The 15,498-nt window shown below is 38.4% G+C and overlaps 1 protein-coding gene across 1 annotated transcript; it reads right to left on the bottom strand.

Annotated features, from left to right (window-relative positions):
• Positions 1–2,032: 2,032 nt before the first annotated feature.
• On the bottom strand, positions 2,033–14,775 carry LOC148830741 (uncharacterized). Its single transcript, XM_088922460.1, has 8 exons — positions 14,665–14,775; positions 12,725–12,859; positions 11,803–12,022; positions 10,631–11,444; positions 8,480–8,609; positions 8,170–8,276; positions 5,204–5,300; positions 2,033–2,652 (listed from the first exon to the last, which is right to left on the bottom strand). The coding sequence occupies exons 2-8, from the start codon at positions 12,821–12,823 to the stop codon at positions 2,539–2,541; spliced, it is 1,581 nt and encodes a 526-aa protein (XP_088778586.1). The 5' UTR covers positions 12,824–12,859; positions 14,665–14,775; the 3' UTR covers positions 2,033–2,538.
• Positions 14,776–15,498: the final 723 nt, after the last annotated feature.

The following is a 15,498-nucleotide window of genomic DNA, read 5'->3' as shown; positions in this document are numbered from 1 at the left end:
CAACACAACAGATCAGTTGATGATGCTGTCTCCCTAGCTCTACATAAAGCCTTGGAACACTCGGACACTAAGAACTCGTATGTGAGAATGCTGTTTGTGGACTACAGTTCAGCATTCAATTCCATCATACCCAGTCAACTGGTGACAAAGCTCATGGGATTAGGTCTGTGCAACTCTGTCTGCAACTGGCTGCTGGACTTTCTAATCAAGAGACCACAGGTGGTGCGGATAGGTAATAAAACACCACTTACCCTGAGCACTGGAACCCCACAAGGCTGCTGTCTGAGTCCATGGTTGTACTCCCTGTTCACTCACGACTGCCCAGCAAGACACACCAACAACCGCATCATTAAGTTGGCGGATAACACCACTAGAATAGGCCTGATCAGCGATGATGACGAGTCCACTTACAGGGATGAAGTCGTACAGCTGCTTAGGTGGTGTCAAAGCAATAACCTCGACTTGAAAATAAATAAAACGAAAGAGCAAATAGTGGACTTTCGGAGACACAGGCCACACACTCACAGCCCACTCAGTATTGATGGAATGGAAGTGGAAACAGTCACCAGTTTTAGGTTTTTGGGAATTCACATTTCTAAAGATCTAACCTGGACTGTGAACACTGACTCCATCTTGAAGAAGGCTCAGCAGCGCCTTTATTTCTTGAGGTGCCACAAGCGATGGGGGACGCCAGTACCTGTGTTGGTGAACTTCTACCGCTGCACCATTGAGAGCATCCTCACCAACGGGATCAACATGTGGTACGGAAACATCTCTTCTTGAGAAAGAAAGGCACTGCAGAGAACAGTCAATATGGCCCAGAAGATCATCGGCTGTGGTCTCACCGAGATTAAACAGCTCTATGAGGACCGCTGCCGTGGTAGAATTCTGGCCATCACAGAGAACAGTCACCACCTCGGGCATGAGTTCTTCACCCCACTGCCCTCAGGCAAGAGATACAAGAGCATACAGACAGTTACCACCAGATTCCTTAATAGCTTCTATCCACAAGCAGTGCGATTGGTGAACACATTTAGCCATGCTCCTCGCACCACACCTATACCATCTATCTCATTATGATTTCTTATTTATTGCACATCTCCAGTCATTGTTTACACGTCTGCATTGTTTACATTCAAACTGCTTACTTGTTTACTTGTACGCTGCCTACTGTTTGTTTGTATATTGTCTTGATGCACTGTCTGCACTTCGTGTTTTTACACTTGTTTTAACAATCGAGAGACTTTCTGTAAGAATTTCATTGTACCAGTACATGTACCGGTTACATATGGCAATAAAGTTCAAGTTCAAGAGAGTCATGTGGGAGTGTATCTTGTATCGTTTGTTTCACTGTATAAAAGAGCACTGTAAGCGTTGTCTTTTAAGTCTTGTGTCCAAATGCAAGACTTCCATATGCATATGAAATAAAGATGACTTTCAACACACAAACTCTCAGCTGATGCCTTTTGTTAGGCACAACAAAGCTAAAAATCTTCAGTAACCTCAACTGCTATCCCTGTAAACTCTCCAACTGGTAGGTGCACAATGTCAAAAGATAAATGGTCAGTATAGAGAATAAAAGAGCTGAGGAGCAGTTTTAAATGGGATTACCTGAAACACAAGAAAACTTGCATTGTCTATACAAGTACTATGAAATGGTGTCCTTTACAATCTGCTATTTTTTGTATAGGTCCTCAATACCATCGCCATTCCATCATCTCCGCCACACAACGGTATTCACAGGCCTAGAGCTGCACAGTGCATTGGGATACACGTCTGGGTGCTGTCCAGGAGACACTGTCTTACCCAGTCATGCCAGCTGCCGGTGGTGTGGATCAAAGCCACAGCAGACATGACCACAGCAACCAGCAGCCCTTCCTCTTTTCCCCTGTACCTCTGCCCTGTGTACAAGGACTTGACCACTGCAGAGGTCAGTCTCAAGGACAGGGATCACTTACATCCCCCTGGTAGCCAAGCTTCCCCCCACCCTCTGCAAGATGAATTAGAATCATAATCAGGCAACTGACCATAGACCTTTAAATAACAGCATCTTTTACTGAAATAATCTAGGCTAAATAATTGTTGTTAATATAAAACAAATAAACTTGGAATACAGTGAAATTTAAAGAACAATTTTGAAAAAGTCTTGAAGCTAACATCACAATTATAGAAGTCTCTTTGCTCACACATTTACACAGGTATTTCATCGATTACATATTTACTATTTATGATTATCCCTTTTCCACATTTCACAATTAAATATATCACACATACACATTTAACTGTTTTTTCATATCTAAAATAAATAACTTTGAAAATACTTGTAAACTGTAGTCACCTTCCAATCAAGTATTATGGCTTCATTAGTAATCCATCAATTGAAAAGATACATTTATTATTAAAGATAACTGTCTGTGACATATAACAAGAATCTCGTGCCTTAGAGGCTACGTGTCCACTGTACTTAACTGGGGGTGCCCATTTTGAGCCACTTTGAGGCCCATTTGGTTTCCAAACCACACTGTCAATTTTCTTTCTTCATCTCTTCTTGTACATGCAGGGCTTTAGTTCCAGACCTGCTGTATGGCTTTTCCCTTCAGATTCCATTGTCTTGATTAACTCAAATGTGTAGAAATAGCAATTACTAGTGTCCTAAAAAAGAGAACACATCAGGTTATAGTTAAAGGCAGAGCAACTACAAAATGTACAATTGTGCGACTTAAGCTAAAACTCCTGTAATACAGAACTCTGTATTGTTAATCACATTGAATTTCAGTAAAATCTAAATAAAATTAAAAAATAAATTCAGTATGTATTCAATAATCAAATCAATGATCACAAAATTTCTGTTTCACATAAGTTTTCTTGGCTTTATCACACACCGGTTAGAATGAAGACTGTATAGACACCCTTTTGCAATCCTGAAACCATTGTCTATCTGCCGTTATTCACAATTTAGGTCTCATAATGTATACTATGGAGTTCAGCATCAGTTGGACAAACTGGTGTAGCTCTAACTGCAAACTCACAGGCACTGTATTGTATGGCAGACCAAGGGTACCATTTCTGACTCCTGAACACATCAACTGTTTAATCAACAGCATGCAGCCACTTTTGATGAATCCCTGTGACAGCTGGGTAGCTCTCAACCAATCAGTATTATCAGAGTGCAGCCTGAACCCTGTAGCTCAGCGTAAATACATTGACATATGATTGATTCAGAATCCCTATCACTGGACATGCATAAGCAATAGATAAATGTAGCTGTTGTTCTACATTAACATTAGTAATTACACTAATTAATTAACACATTAGTCAAGAGGATGAGTGTTACCCTTTTGTGCTTTTGTTTCTTTGTCTCTGTTGGTTCATTAGGATTCTTGGGTATACTTAAATATCCAAGAAAAGATGTTGTGTAACAGACTAATAGAAATACTATCAACCACTTAATGCCAACTGTTAATCAACAGCTGGCATCCAAGAAGGGATTCATATTGTTTATTGTAACTGATTAATATATGTTTGCGATTAATGTTGTTTGTTTTAGTTGCTTAATGTTACCTTAATTCAGTGGTTCTCAAACTATGGTACGCGTACCGCTTCTGGTACACGGAGCGCCGCCAGGTGGTATGCCATATGACATGAAAATTTGTTGTGTGCACTGAAAAATTGGGATGGGAAATTGGAAATTTTCAATTTGAATAAAATTAGTTTGTGTCAAATACGTAGCCTACGTACTATGATACAGTGTGCTAATACTTGAGAGGACACAAGAGCTACAGTGTAATTCTATAACATTGTATAGGAATGCGTGCTACGAACGCAAGTGACCAATTGGATTTTAAAAAAGTTATCTCCAGCAAATAGGAAAGTAGGAGAATGTGCGTGGTTTTGAAACACTGGCAATCTTGTGAGCACAGGAAAGCGTGATAGATAACAGAAAATATTTAAGGACTGTTCTAGGTTAATTTGAAAAAAATACACAGAGTGTCTCTGTGTTCCGCTCCCATGCGCATTAAATAAAAACTTCTTTTAACTTCTGAGACGGACTTCTGAAACGGAAATGGGGAAAAAATGCAAGCTTGCGGATTGCTAAAGCAGGTAAGCCCCACACTACTTGTGAAGAACTTTGTTTACTATTGGCAAAAGAGCCGACATATACAGTATTATGTATGGAGAAAAAGCTGCTAAGCAGCTCGACCTGCTGCCCCCTTTGAAAGACAGAGTCACTCGTAGAATTACTGATATGGTGGATGATGTCAAAAGTATGCTGATAGAGCACGTTAAGATGAGCAGATTCTTTTCACTGCAATTAGATTAGATACGAGTTTGAGGGTATGTCCCATGAGGACTTTCTGTTCTGTAAGCCGCTACCAACAGGAACTACAGGAGAGCACATATTTCAGCTTCTGAATGAATGTATCGAAGAGAATGACATCGACTGGATAAAATCCGTCTGAGTTTGTACAGACGGTGCTAGAGTGATGACAAGCCGACACAGAGGTGTAGTTGCACGAATTAGAGGTTGCTCCAGATATGAAGTGAACACACTGCAGCATCCACCGCGAGGCCTTGAAAATGCCTGAGGATTTAAAATCTGTAAGACTCTGCTGTCAAAGTTGTGAATTGTATCAAGGATCTATCAATGAATTTACATCTGCTTTGCTTGGCTAAACAGGCTCACCCCTCTCACTGAAATGGTGCTTTTTTCATTCTTTATTTTTAATTGGTGTTGTTCCTGTTGTCATTTTGTAAAGCGCTTTGAGAAGCCACCTTTAAAGGCGCTATATCAAATAAAGTTTATTATAATATTTATTATATGTGTATGTGAGTGTGTGCACGCACGCTCGCGCGCTCATGTTGGTCATTGAGATTTTCTGGGGTTCCTATGAGAAAATGACTTGTAGGTGGTACTTGGATGCTTTGGTTTGATCAGGAGTGGTACTTAGTCCAAAACATTTGAGAACCACTGCCTTAATTAACTTAAACCCAGTGAATTCGTATTTACATTATAATATAAAGGAGGGTATTTATGGCTTTTAACCATACATGCTAATACTGTAGTACATTATGCAGTAGTACAGTATATATAATGTGGACAACGTAGTGTATTAAATAATCTTTTATTTCAGCTACCACTAAAGTTGTGATTTTCAAAAACCTTTTCTCAAATCACTACCCAGATCTTAGAATGTTTCCTTACCTTTGTGGCTAACTTGAACCCAAGAGTAGACAACGCACTTAGGAAGCTGCGAACATTCTCGAACCTGCTGGCTACCTCAGCAATCATCAGGATACCACTGCACAAAGAAGGGTGGTATGAAGTTAATGACAAAACGATGTTAGGCTGCCCAAAGAAAACTAAGTTCTTGCAAAGGCAGACAAACTCTTTTGGCAGGTATTCTTAAACATTATACATAAGATCTTCTTATATGTTTCAGAGCCTTTCAGTTGACAACTCTTATTTTTAATTGAATTGCCAATTCATCAATCAATGAAGTACTGACATGTTCCAAAACCTACCACACAAAAAGTTCACATTGTAATAGGACAGCTTTATCAGACCTAAAGTTTAAAAGAATACAATACATTTTCATTTTCTTTGTACTGAAATTCATTCAAGGGGAGGTTTTGATCATAAATATTTAACATCACTGCTCCATATTCCTGAGAAATATAATTTGTGAAGGAAATTAATCTGTAAGACACTTTTCTCCACCAGTTAACATAACCAGTTTGGGGCACAAATTTAAAAAGTATATGTAACAATGCCTTCCCAAAGTATTCAGACTCTTTATACGTTTTCTAATGTTGCTGGATTAAAAATGATACTTAAAATATTTTTCCAATCAGTATTTTTATTGCCAACTCACATGCTCAAACATGAAAGACAAAATTAGTTATTTGCAAATATCTTAAAAAAAGAGAAAAACTGAAATATGCTGCTTGCATTAGAGCCACCTTTTACCACAATAACAGCTTTAAGTCTTTCATTGCAGGTGTCTACTAGCTACCAACTCTGGGTAGTGATGTTTGCCTATTGCTCTTGGCAGATTTTCTTAAGCTGATTCAAGTTTCTGGGAGAATGCTTGTGGACCTGTTTTTTAGCAGACTGCAACAAGTTCGCTTGCAATATTTCCATGTTCTTTCCTCCATTTCTTTTTCTTTCAATTTTAAAAAGATTTCCACTCCCTGCTAATGAGAAGCATCCCCACAGGATGATCTGTCTTGGTCTCATCTTACTACAAAACCCTTTCTTAAATCTTAGCTGGATACTCTTGTGATATCTGGCAAATTCCAGGGAGGTTTTGCAATAGTTATTTTTTAATGACAGCTCCTTTCTTGCACCCTCTGATACAGGCCAGAGCCCATGATTTGATTTGATAAGGTCAGGTAAGGTAAGATTTTATTGTCTCCTGAGGGATTTTTTTTTTTTTATGGACACCCAGCACTCCTGTACATTTAAATAGAATGCAAACAAAAAAAAGAAGAAAAGAAAAACATTGCACATGTACAGTATAACACATAACATGTAACATTTATAATACATCACAAAACATATCGCACTCAAGTGGGTGGTAAGAGTCAAAATTGTGTTTATTCTTGATATTTGCACTGACAGCTTTAATGGATAGTGGAACAAAGGAATGTTTGCATCTGTACATTTGGGAACCCTAAAATGTTTGCCAGAAGGAAGAAGTTGATATTCAGAGTTGAGGATGTGGGAAGGATCTGATATAATTTTTCCTGCTATGGATTTTTCAAAGATTGTCTGCAGGGAGGGATGCTGTTTCACTCCCATGACCTTCAAAGCTGTCTGGATGAGGCAGGAAATTTCCGACTTTAAATGAACTGATAGATTACCAAACCACACTGTAATACCATATCTACTATGTACCTACTAATATCTACTATCTAATAATACCATACCATAATGCTCTCAATTACAGCATGGTAAGAGTAGCATTACTTTCTGTCGAACCCCAAACACTCAGTCTTCGCAGGAAATACAAGCGCTGCTGAACTTTGGAGCAAACACTCTCAACATGAGTAGTCCACCTAAGTACTTATATGAATCGACCTGAGTGATGCAGTTGACTGAAGCACCTTTACTTCACTCTCAGCCACTGTACTCTTTAGGTCTTTAAAAGTAACTGTTGGGCTCTCGGTGGAGAGTCGCCTTGTTTGGATGCTGAGTTTTGATGAACGGCTTTTTCTAGGCAGTGTCTGGGTGATGTGATGCCATTCCACTTCCTGATCGAGCCAGCAGTGCTTACTAGGATATCCAAACAGCCTTTTTTGTGCCTTTTCCTAATCTATGCATTTTTTAACTTTAACTCCAACTTCCTTAGGTGCCCTTTAGCCTTCATTTTTGTGCCTTTCCTTCTTATTCACTGCCTGACAAATGATCCAGAAACAGACTGGGGTGACAGTCACTTCAAAATTGCACAGGCAGAAGCCAATGGTAACGAAATTATATCCTCATTAGTTTCTTGTGTAAACTTAGAGCTATTTCGAAAAACTTTTAAAGGGTCTGAATACTTCTGCAAGGCACTGTATATCTAAGGAACAAGTAATAGGTGTATTCCATGCTGAAAAGAGAAGAAAGAAAACACAACGTTTCGGCCGTGGAGCCTCCTTCAGGTGTGTGAAGGCTCCACGGCCGAAACGTTGCGTTTTCTTTCTTCTCTTTTCAGCATGGAATACACCTATTACTTGTTCCTTTGCAGCCTATGCATACTGATGCAGCTACCCACCTGAACTGTATATCTAATGCTACCTACTTTCTGGCAAATGGGAATTTTCTTGATGCATTAAGGAATTTTCAGATTCTAAGTTTCAGTTTGAGATTTTAATTCCAAATTCAGAATCCAAAAATGCAGAGTTTGAAAATTGGTCTATACGTGTGTTACAGCTTAAGGTGACTAAGAAGTGTCTCTTGAATTTTAGATATAGTTTGTAACACTTGGCAGAGTAAATACTTCTAACTTCAAAGTATATATTTTGTAATCAGAATTTTCTTCTATCAGAATCTGGTCATACAAAAAGTCTTGTGTAGCTGATCAGACTAGGTTGACCCTGCAAGGGTGTTCCAGCGGTTGTGATGTGCCACACTGTACTCTGCCCTCTCCCAGCTCTGCTCTACTAGAGGGCAAATGAGTGTCCTACCTTTTCACCAGCACACGGTTAGCCTCCACCAAAAAATCACCAATATTTGTCCCCATGAGGGATAGACAGAATATTGCAATGTCCACCGAGCCATCTGGGAGAGGGACCTGGAAATATACGTATAGAGAAAAGACCTTTGAGAGGAAATGATTCACTGAGACATAAACATGGCGACAGGTGAGGAATCTAATATATTGCATTACTCTGATTATATTTGCTTGAATAAATGTGAATAAGAAGTCTGAAGGATTTAGTTTAAGCATACTAGGGCTGAAGGGTGAGAAAAGCAAAGGGAGAGGCATGAACATACATGGGCCATGTCACAGACGGTAACAAGATCACTTATGGGCAACAGGTCAAAGGAATGCACTTTGTTTTTCACCCTGCGTGCAATCTTACAATCGCCACAGCCGAAATCAGCAACAACCATTGAAGAGGGCCTGTAAGACGAAGCACAAAGCCATGTTAAAAGCAGTCTCTTTTAATGAATGCACATCATAAGATAATAAAAACAAAAGAAAGGTTTCAAATGAGAACAGACTGCTTGGTCAGTGAAGTTTTTTGGCTATTAATTCAAGGATCTCATTCAGCTGTTTCATTTTTGTGTTTAACTTCAACAAAATGTCTGGTCACTTTGTTTAAAACCCCTCACAACTATGTGTAACGAACTGCTTCCTGACATATCCCTTAAATTATCTTTATCATTTTAACTTATGTCTCAGGTCTTAAGTTAAGCACTGGTCAGAAAGAAAATTTTGTTCAGAATTTTATATATAGTAAACCCCTGGTTTAATGGATTTATAGGGGGGAAGGGTGTCCTTTGTTGAATGTTCATTAAATCACAAATGGCATTTTTTCAGCCTCCAAACACACTATTACATGAGAAAAATATATACTATATATTCTTTCTGGATCTTTTTACTTATTTGGTTTTCATTGCACAATAAAGTAAATGAAAATTTTTTTTTCTATTGTTTTATCACATACAAGCTCTTTATTCATGTGTCGCACACGAAACAAACACCCAGTGTAAGGAACTGACCTACCTCTATAGCACACTACTAATATTCCTGAATTTTGAACTGATGTTTATTTAATTATGCCTTATTTTATCATTTGTAATAAACATAATAACAGTATTTCCCTGTTAATGCTGGAAAGTCCAGTATATCTTATTTTACAGACAAGATTCCTATTTTGTCCAATAAATTCATAGAATAAATTTAACTGTTAAAACCAAGGGCTTACTGTATTTCTGTCAGATGTTAAAGACTAAATAGATTCAGTTTCTTTCACCTGACTGTGTAAAACCATCTGAGGCCAGGAATTAAACTTTTATTCTTTGAATTAATTACAGAGCATCAATGTCTTTTTTAATGTGGCTCTTACAACTGTATAGAGTATTCTAAAAAAAATTAAATTATTTAAATAAATTGTTTAAGTCAATTCCTCAAGCTCAGTTCTTATTTTGTACTTTGCAAATGTGATAAATTGCCCAAATACATCAGAATCAAGATAATTTACTTGTAACACAGAGCACAGTGGACCTAGTGGTGGATTTTCTGGATACTTTAGATAAGTGTTCAATATGTATGAAGAAAGATATAAGATGTGAAGAAGAGGTTAACTGATTCCTTTCTGCACAAAGATTTATTGTGACACAAGACATTCCAGGCTTTGAGTTATGGCAGAGATGGGGTTAACTGATAAGAATTCCAGATGCAAGCTAGAGACCCCCCAACTAAGAAAACCTAAAACTGACCATTAAACGTGGTCAAAGTCTGGGAAATGTCCGAACACTGTGACCTCCCCCCATTACCATGGTAACCAATTGCATCACAAACGGCTGAAATTTTCAATATAAACTGGAAGTTTTGTACCTATATTACGAACAATCCTTTGGTCTTATTGTTCCTTGTATGCAATAAACTCAGTTGTTTAAACTTCATCTCGGGATACAGAACTTATTTGTCTGTTACAACATGTGGAAGCAAGCAAAATTTAATGTGCGCTAAAAACAGGAAAACAGGACCGCAGCATTCTATAATTTCAAAGATTCCAAAAACGTATCCAAGCATTTCAATTAAAAAATTAATGCCAATCACAGATATAATGCTTTAAAACACGAAAAAAAATCGGCAACCAAGTAAATCACCACGTGGTCAACGTATTTTCCCTTACACTTGCTCTTTAAAAGGGTCTTCTAATAACAAACCTTTAATCTTGCAAATAATATTTTCCCTTCATTTCAGATATAGTCTTTTATTTTTGTGTACTTAAAAAAGGATCCAGAAATCCACTTAGTTTTACTGTCCCAGATATACTACAATGACAGCTTATCATTGGAAAAGCATTATAGCAGCAGTGAACTGCAATATAAGGATATTTTCAACCCACACTCCACACTGCACCCTGAACAGAGAACCTTGACTTCTCTGAAAGGTTCTCTTACTTCACTTACTTGTTGCGGATATAGCTGATGATGGAGTCAACTGGATTGCTTGGCCATCGCTCCACTTGTGCTTTGAATCCCTGATGATAGATGTTGAAGGCTTGACGATCCTGCTGGAACATTCTGTAGGCCTCCTGACTGGTGGAGGTGTACAGTTGCTCATTAATGTAACGGAAACGTGCTGATTCCAGCTGTTGTTCCATGCGCGCTCGCAAGGCAGATGAGCGATCCAGTGCAGGGACGGGCGAGTCAGCCACTTTCTCCTCCTTTTGGCTCACTCTGGACCCTGTTCTCTTAGATTCCAGCACCTTAAGTATCTTCTGCAGTTTGGCTTGCTGTTGTTTTAGATCTTTTTTCCTTTTCCTTGCTGAAATGGCCCACAAACCACTGGTTTCTATTTCTTCTTCATCTGGCCGAGATTTCAAAGCTGATCCTTCAACACCTCTGAATGCAACTTTTTTGGCTGCTGAGCCCTTGGGTTCTTTTTTCCCTGGATCTTCTCCCCTCTTATTCTGCTCTTGCCATTGGCTGACCTGGAGTGAAGAATGTGTTGTCTTGCTTTCCACAGCAGAGCGTTCGAGACTTCCTGATCCGTCTTCTCTAACTACCAAGGCAGTGCTCACTTGTCCATCTTGCCGGTATTTGTTTTTACATTTTCTTTTGTTCTTCATCTTATTCTTCCACTGCTTCCTGCTGACCTTGGACTGGCCCTCATCCTTCTTAAGCTGCTCTGTTTTGCACTCGCCCTGCCTTATCATTTCTGCTTCTTTTTTGCTGCCCTGCCTGTCTCGCCGAGCTCTCAGCTCTCCTCCCTTCTGAGGCCCTGGGAATAAATGTGCTTGTTAAAGAACAAAAGAGGTAACCTAACATCTTTACAATCTCAGGAGACACTTGTACAACACTGTTCTCACTTGGAAATCTTGAGAGACTCCTCCTGAAATATTGAACCCCACAAGGAATCATCTTAATTCTGCTGACTTCTAACTATGTCTGGAGTAACTCAAGTAATAATTTTTCATAAGTCTTGTCTAAGCCATGCATTTCTTGCCTAGTGAATCAGTTCCTTTTATATACTTGATATATAGATGTTCTGCATTATGCAGTATATGCAATAATCACTTCAGTCACTGAATAAAAAGAATTGGAAACCTTTCAATTAAAAAATATGATGAATGACTCACAAGCTTTTCTCTTTTTCTCCACTGGACCCTCATCCTCTTCATTATCCTTGACCTCTGTCTTGGCAGTCTTACGGTTCTTCTGGACTCTTTTCTTCTTGGCAGCTTGTGGAGCCTTGTCTGTTTCACCGTCACTGCTACCTTCTTTGCAGGGGCTGTTCCAGTCTGGGACTGAGCCTAGAGTCTGCAGTGTCCGCAAGAGGCTCTTTTTATTCCCCACTGCCTAAGTACAGAAAGACAGGGGTATACACAGCTCTCATAATCTCACTTAACAGACCAATTCTAACAGTAGACCAGACATCAGAACTCTAAATACATTTACATTTAACTGCTAATTGCTACCTCTGGTACAAGTTTCCTTGTCGATTTTCTGCAAAATGCAATAACAAATTGCCTGAAATTATCAATACAAAACTGGCTGATCTGAGGCTCTAGAGCTTCCTCTCACATGTACCTATTCTTACGTTTTATTAAGATCACTTTCTTAAAATCACTTTATTGCCAACATACAATTTCTTGTATTAGGAATTTGTCTTTTCGTATACTCCAACTTGCTCTCCATGAGACAGAGAGAGAAGCTTGGGGTCAGAGCACAGGGTCAGACATTTATACAGTGCCCCTGGAGCAGTTGGGGTTAAGGGCCTTGCTCAAGGGCCCAATGGAGTAGGATTCCTATGCTGGCCGCATATACGAACCGGCAACCTTACAGCCACAGGCACAGATCCTTAGCCACAGAGCCACTGCACCGCCCAATTCAAATTAGTTTAGTTGCTGAAAAGTTCCTCTGTTGATTTAGAAGTAATTCTCTCATCATACACATCCTTTTCTGGATAGAACCTATTTGCTTCCTGGATAGAACCTATTTGTTTCAGAAGTATGAAAATGTTAGGGAAAGTAAAACTAGAGAAACTTTATGTGATCTCACTGTGACACTCTTGAAATCTGAGAGCTGCCTATGATGGAAGACAGCTTGTGTCAGCACGAGCGCAGTGGGGTCATCATTCCACTCCTCTTCTGCAAACATTCTGACTCTCAGAATTGCCTCCCTGCAGCGTTTGTCCTAAAAATCAGAACATGCAAGCAGTTACTTCTCTCAAAACCTCAATGTTATTTCAGAGTTAAATAAACATTTTTTTTTTTTAATTTGAAGAAAAGATGGATAGATGTGTAGGAAAATAGATGATTCAAACAAATGTTGAGTTTCTCTCTCTCTTTTTCTCTTAAAGAAAAACTGATAAATTCCAGTTGCTGAACGTAGTAGTTAAAGAAGGGGTTGATGGTACTCTGTTATTCAGGGCTTTGCTTTCATGTTCAGTCCACACTTTTAGTAAAACAAGCTCTATGACCAGAGTTTGATTTTGAGAGACCACTTGTTAAGAGTCACAAAACTGTCCAATAGATGGGAACAATTCAGGTCTCTCCAGACCATGGTTGCAATACTCAATTTCCAAAGCCATTCTGGACTCTGTTCAGTATCTGTGAACCTGGTGCTAATATCCAATGACAAATTACACAAAACAATGTTTATTAACATTTGTATTCAAGTGTGAAATAAAAAACAGTGGTCTTTGAAATTATAAACCACAACCAAAATGATAGCTCTTGACCCTGGTAAAAAGCTTAGAGGTATTATAGAGCAAAAACTACGAGGCTGAAGTTGGTTTCTTATTCGCAAGCTTCTTATTCTCGTTTTCGTTCCACCTTAAATGCTGCTGCTGTGATGTTGTGTCGCCTTTCACCTGTAGATGGCTCTCTACAGTCTTAAATGTTCTAATCCGGATGGATTACTGTACATATCCTCAGTAAAGGGGAATATGTAAGTAAATAGTGACTGTCCAGATTGTATTTTTGTATGAAACATATTTCAGAAATTCAAAAACCAATTATCAAAACTCACAATAACACAAACTGGCATGTTAGACAACAAGTAAATAAGATAAAGGCAAAAAGTGAATTTACTGGCAGTTTCTGCATATTTACCACGACCTTGCCTTCTGATCATTAAAAGTCTCAAATTATTGCATTTTACAAGACATGTTAATATAGCAGTATTAAATAGAACATTTAGAACATGGCTTATGACAATATGTGGTTAACTGAGGATGCACAAAGGGTGATGGCACTTTCTGCTTATTGCTATGAACCTACCTCCTGGTTATAAAAACGTCTCAAAAGTCTGACACTGAGATATGTGAGACAGTGTAACAAACTATCAAAATCCTGAAATTTAGGACATTTTACAGTACTGTTTTTTAAATATGATCCACTGAACATGGCATAGGAGAATACCTTGGCAAATGGTGATTGCACGTTCTGCGCTTTCGGCTTAATTGCTATGGCCCTCTCTCCTCATTACAAACTCATCTCACAATTCTGACGGTGTGAGAGACAATGTAGCAGACTATCAAAATCCTGAACTGCAGGAATTTTTACTGTACCGTTTTTTAAATACGACCCTCTGAACATGGCATGAGAGAATACATTGGGAAAAACTGTACTGTACTGTAGCACTGACCGAAGAGAGCTATCTACAGGCGAAAGGCGATATAACATCAAAGCAGCTGCATTTAAGGTGGAATGAAAAACGCAAATAAGAAGCCAACTTCAGCCTCGTGCAAAACTCTGAGTAGACAGAAATGTTACATATTAACAAAACGGAATGGTATCTGAAAACACTAAAGCTAGTCATTGTAAAATTATAAAACAATTCTTTAAGAATTATGTCAATTATTTAAAAGAAAATGCATATGGAACTAACAACAATTTTGCCGAGTAATCTGTAATTTACAAAGCGAACAAGATGTACTTTCTGTACATTACTCAACGAGCACAAATCCGGAATCTTGAATTAGGCGCTTCACTCACCTCAATGAGCGATAGTGTTGACAAGTGGACACAATCCCAATGAGTAAATACATGTGTGTACACGTTCTATGATTAAATAGTATAGCAAAACCAGAAGCGTGCAGCGGGAGTAAACCGGAAGTGTTTGCGTGACATGTGCAGGCTGCAAAGGAACAAGTAATAGATTTATTCCATGCTGAAAAAAAGAAGAAAGAAAACCCGAAGAATGCTCCACAGCCAAACGTTGTGTTTTCTTTCTTCGTGTTTGAAAACTGCCGACTTTCAAAGTTAAAGTAATATACTCACTCGGAAGCAAACAAAGAAGCTACCATAGACATCCTGTTACTAGCGTTAGAAAGCTAATCTATCAAACACGAATGATCCGGAAGTGTATGTAAATAGCCTAATTTTAATCAAAATAAAAGTTAACACTAACCTTCAGTTAACATAGTAGCGTATGAGGAGTATAGCAACATTAAGCGAAGTGACAAGCAGCTGAAACACCTGCTTTGTTATTTCTTCGTGGTTAACTGTAATTCCTTGAACATTCTGCCAAAATTTGAGAGGGTCCTTTTTTATTTTTAAATCTCCAACAATAATCTCCAAGTTTGACAAATCTAAGATTATTAGAAGTTTTTATTAATTTTACAGCACCTTTCTTACATTTATACTACTGTAAAAATTGTCATTGCTATTTTTTTTCATAGAAATGTTTTTTTTCTTAAAAAAAGAGGCTTTAAGATGTAAGCTTTTAAAGGAGCTGTATCTGAAATTTGTAATTAAATCAAATCCTTTATTATATTTAAATTCAATCAGTTTTTAAACTATAACCAGGGACAAAAACATTTTTTGCAC

Source organism: Atractosteus spatula, chromosome 7 (assembly GCF_055471065.1).
Source record: "Atractosteus spatula isolate fAtrSpa1 chromosome 7, fAtrSpa1.hap1, whole genome shotgun sequence".
Taxonomy (NCBI): Eukaryota; Metazoa; Chordata; class Actinopteri; order Semionotiformes; family Lepisosteidae; genus Atractosteus; species Atractosteus spatula.
Note: the sequence above shows the minus strand (reverse complement) of the source record. Positions and strands in the feature narration are given on the sequence as shown.